The sequence below is a fragment of the Austrofundulus limnaeus genome, unplaced genomic scaffold, assembly GCF_001266775.1.
Source record: "Austrofundulus limnaeus strain Quisiro unplaced genomic scaffold, Austrofundulus_limnaeus-1.0 Scaffold312, whole genome shotgun sequence".
NCBI classification, from domain to species: Eukaryota; Metazoa; Chordata; class Actinopteri; order Cyprinodontiformes; family Rivulidae; genus Austrofundulus; species Austrofundulus limnaeus.
The window spans coordinates 490,392-491,631 of NW_013952714.1; the positions used below are offsets into that span (position 1 = coordinate 490,392).

Genomic DNA, 1,240 nt, shown 5'->3' on the forward strand with positions numbered 1-1,240 from the left:
ACACACACACACACACACACACACACACACACACACACACACACACACACACAAAAAATAAAATACATTCAGGTTTATCTTTGGAGAACATGTTGTACAAACCTCCACTTCCCACAGTGCTTTGCTGCTTGTGGCTGACGTTGCAGACTGTCGGCCGGTGGTTCGGAGAAAAACATACTGCTTCTTCCGGTGATCGTCACAGGTAAGAAACTTCTCCTGCTCCGCGTGGAACAACCGAACGACATCGCCCTGCAATCACATCRAAACCAATAAACATAAACAAATGTAATGCACTGGTCAGCATTTTAATGCAGCAAATAAATGGTCATTTTTCTTTTTAAACAGCACATTTAACAATACTAATATGTAGGTATAATCAGTGCGGTTTAAATGCTTGTGAAAACACCAACCCCTTTGAGTATCGTTTCCTTGTTGTCGCTCCATTTCATGAAGAGAACAACTTTCCAACTTGTGTTGCAGTTGACAGAATTAACCTGAAAAAAASAGAAAATCTGAGCAAAACCTGAAACTTGTCTGAATGTTCCACTTTAATAAACTCATTATTTTAGAGGCCCGTAAGGGCAGAAACAGGTGTACCTCGTTACATCCTGGGTTATCGACTAGCTGGTGACTGCTGGCATGAAGAGGCTGCCCTGCGTTTACAGGGTTAAGGACTACTTTGTCTCCAATCACAACCTGCAAGCGCAACATACACACCCAGAAAAAGCACTCAAAATACATTTCAAACGGAAGATGTAGCACACACAGAGAACAGTAGTTATTTTTCTGTTGAACATGATGAAAGCCACTTTCAAATAAGGAAGTAAATTCTCTTTAACCTCTTGAGCCCTATGCCATGCAAAACAGCTTTTTTCTGTTTTCTATTCATTTAAACTTTTTTAACTTAAGATCTGTCAGTTAAACCTGGACATGTTTGGCATCGAAAGAAAGCTAATAATCTTGGCTAAAAGCTGATGGGAACTGTTTTTACATTCACCAAACACACTTCAAATGTCAAGCAGTTGAATCAGAAAGTAAACAAACTGTACAAAATGGCATCATTGCAAATCTGTAAATACCAATAAGCTAATCTGTAAAAGAATAATTGTTGACATTTTTAAAGCAAGTCAAAGTAGATACCTAAATATGTTGTCAAGTGACGTTGAAAGTTTTTTTTCCACTTGATTTTGAGTGAATATGATCCAACTGAAGTCAAATATAATTTCTCATTATTTTATAT

General features: G+C 37.7%; 1 protein-coding gene across 1 annotated transcript in view; it reads right to left on the reverse strand.

Annotated features, from left to right (window-relative positions):
• The window catches only part of itpr1b (inositol 1,4,5-trisphosphate receptor, type 1b), a gene marked incomplete in the record, with an annotated part of 134,739 nt that overhangs the window by 118,081 nt on the left and 15,418 nt on the right, over window positions 1–1,240 (reverse strand). Inside the window, 3 exon segments of the mRNA XM_014021964.1 lie at window positions 103–249; window positions 411–494; window positions 598–696. Of these exon segments, the coding sequence (XP_013877418.1) occupies window positions 103–249; window positions 411–494; window positions 598–696 (330 nt within the window).